The 3247-nt window shown below is 39.3% G+C and overlaps 1 protein-coding gene across 1 annotated transcript in view; it reads right to left on the bottom strand.

Moving 5' to 3' along the window:
• The window catches only part of XPR1 (xenotropic and polytropic retrovirus receptor 1), a 211179-nt gene that overhangs the window by 9888 nt on the left and 198044 nt on the right, over positions 1–3247 (bottom strand). The window contains exon 11 of the mRNA XM_019501780.1: positions 1932–2098. Coding sequence (XP_019357325.1) covers positions 1932–2098 — 167 coding nt within the window. The remainder of the gene's footprint in view (positions 1–1931; positions 2099–3247) is intronic.

Raw genomic sequence — 3247 nt, forward strand, 5'->3', positions numbered from 1 at the left:
GATTCAATCAGCTATTAGATAAAAGCACCAAAAAAGCCCTGCTGAAATGCCCAATCTGTACAGATGTTGCAGAACTGGGTTGAACTAACACTGCTTCTTCCAGTGAAGCATGGTTTGTTTGTTTTTTCACATCTGTCAGGAGCCTTACTTCTTTTCATTAATTCTTTTAACACTGGTTTTCTTGCTGTTGCTGTTTACTCAGCACTTGTTCATTTACCTGAAAAAATTAACAAGTTTTTCTCTGTGCATTTCGTTTTACTGTACTTCTATATAAATACCATGATTCTCGATGTACCCAAGGATGTCATAACTGCTCTGTTTTAAATTCAGCATTACTTGTATATCCTCCTTTTGGTACTCAGGGGATCATGAAAGTATAGAACACACTTACATCTTGGTTTGTAAAGGGGCTGAGACACAGCCTTAGGATTTCTATTGAATAAAACAAGCAGTATGATAACAGGGAAGAGGAACATTGCATCCTGCAACCATTTATATATTAGTGTTACATCCAGATGTCACTTAGGTAGTATCATTCACTCATAAGAGAAGTAATGGAGTCTTATTTCTCACTGCTTACTGAGAAATAAGAGTCGCACAGTACTCTCCTACTAGACCCAGCAGGATATAAGAAAATACCGTTCCATTAGAGAAAATGGGGATGATGCCAGTCCCCTCCAAAGCCCTGAGGCACACATTACTTACAACTGGGAAATAAGATTTAAGGTTTAAGACTGAGAAGTTTTAAGACTCAGACACCCAGATATTTTTTTAACAATCCTACTTAGTAGTGACATGCTAATGTTTGGAATTAATGTATGCAGCACTTACCTAAGCAACCCTCGAAGCAACATAAATTAAAATGTTTTTCAAAGGCTAATTGCTAATAAAAATGTTTTTTTCTATGTATTATTCAAAAAAAGACTAGTTCAAATCAGTAAACTCAGAGGACAGACTCCCACTCCATCCTTCACTTGTCCTAGTATTTAGTACCATGGTCTGCTATCTAATATGCTTATGAAAATAATAATTATTCCATGCTTTGAGACCCACTCCTGGTAGGCCACATGAGTTACAGTATCTAGGGATAGAGTGAAGGCTAATTTTTTTCACTCTGTGTTTAAGTCAGACATTTATTTAACATTTATCTAGTTGTGCTTCCATTTAAAAACCCATTAAGAGATTGCACACAAAGCTGTGTCCACACAAACAGGGATGTTTATTTCCCCAGGAACAAGAAACAGCAACGACAAGAACACCTACCTGTCCCCAGAGAATGCCCATGCCACACACCTGCTGGTGTGCAGCAGGCTACCCCAGGTGGGGTAGCGGAGGCTTGGGCCAGCACTGAGCTAGCCCCAGCAGCCTTACCTAGGCTCCTGGGGGCCTCCTGGTACTGCAACAGCAGTGATCCTGCTGCTCAGAGCCTGGATGGCAGCTGGAGTATGGCTCTGGCCAGCCAGGCTCTGGTTTTGGATGGCATGAGCTGTTCTGCTTTTTCTTTTTTTTTTTTCTTTTGCAGGGGGTGGGGTGGGGTGGGGTGTTGACCTTGGGATCTCCTGGGGTCAAAAAACACCCCCATGCTGCTACCCTGCAGCGTGGAGAACAGCTGAATGTGCGGTATGTGATGCTGCAGACATACTCATCTGGATGTGGTCAAAAAGGGTACAGAACATTGTAAAATATCCAGGTACATAGGCTGCGTATTCTCTTGCTGGCTATATCGAAATATGTTGTTTGCTTCTTCATTTCTAATAATGTACAACAGAATGGTACTGTCTCTTTGGAATGTATGGATCTTACCATCAGAAATACCTAACACTTTGCATCTAGGAAGTTCTAGTGACCAAGCAGCACGTGCCCTCAATCCAAACAATTTTGATAAATCATTAGCAAACCCTTCCCAAAATGAAGGTAGGTTGCATACATACTTTCTGTGGGTAAACAATCTCTTCCCGAAGGAAGGTATTTTCGCCAGCGTTCTTGTCAAAGAGTCCCCAGTCCATCTTCAGGTCCCAGATGAGGGTGTAGCAGGAGCTGATGAAATAGAAGACAATCCACAGGTAGAAGAACACTTGGGTGTCACTGTGGTTTTGCGCTGGAAAAAGAGAATAGCACAATTCTATAAAATTTGCCTTACCAAATAATAATTTTGTTTCAACTTCAAAGGGGCCAATAAAAATATAGCTGACAAAAATTCCCCTTTTACCCAAATTCCAGTCAAACCAAAGTCATCTCTCTGAAAGAAGTACTAGAAGAAGTTTGAAGAGTTTGATTCCTCCTCAAACTCTATTTGACACGCAATGTTTGGGACCAAAATTGTTAAGTATGCCTTATTGTTTGAACTGTGGTAAAGCTGTCATTTTCATTCTGTCCAGCAGGAGGAGGCTGAGAGTCATATCTTACCAAAATAGGGAAGTACAAAGGTGAGAAACAAGCTCAGTCATCACGATTTATTTAAATGACATTTTAGGTTACACCAGTAATAAGGAACTGTAAATTAGCACATTCACGACTTGCAAAGCAGGATGAAGTGAAGAGCAATTCTACTGATCAGTTCAGAGACAGTGTGGGAGGAAGCAAATGATCAGAAAGGAGACTTTGTAGTAGCATGGCTGTTTGCAACCCCAAGCAGACTCAAGTTTGAGTTTAAAACACTTGGAGAACATTTATTTTGGAAAGGAACTGGGGCCTAGACATTGCTAGTGTGTGGGTGTATTTTTGTAAACAAGAGTTATTTCACACCTCTAATATAAGGACACACTGCTTCCTCAACTCTGTTAAATCTCCTTCTTTTTCATATTAGTCACCCTCTCTTAAGTACTTAGATAAAAATAGATTGCACTGTTAAATTTTGTTTTTCAATTAGCCACATATTTGGATCCCGAAAGAATGAATAAAAATAAAACATGTTAAACTGATTTCTCAAGATGAGAGATTTTGCATTCTCTTGTTACCAGGTGTCTCTCTCTGCAGCAACTGAAATTGCTCATTCACTGATTTGCTAACAAAGCCAATAAAAAAATTCTAATATAAAGTGTGTCTATACTAATGAACTGTGTTTACTCAGAGCATGGCTTTAAATTGATGAATTCCTTAAAGCTATCTACTGATGTCAAAAATAGCAATTGTTCAATTTGTCTTTGTTCCTCTTCTCAGTTGTAATAGTTAGGATAAGAATGTAATGTGTGTATGTGGGGCAATAGAATAAAATTAATGGACCTGAAAAATGACAGAGATAGCATAA

Source organism: Gavialis gangeticus, unplaced genomic scaffold, assembly GCF_001723915.1.
Source record: "Gavialis gangeticus isolate Ggan-Ray unplaced genomic scaffold, GavGan_comp1, whole genome shotgun sequence".
In the NCBI taxonomy this organism is placed as follows: Eukaryota; Metazoa; Chordata; order Crocodylia; family Gavialidae; genus Gavialis; species Gavialis gangeticus.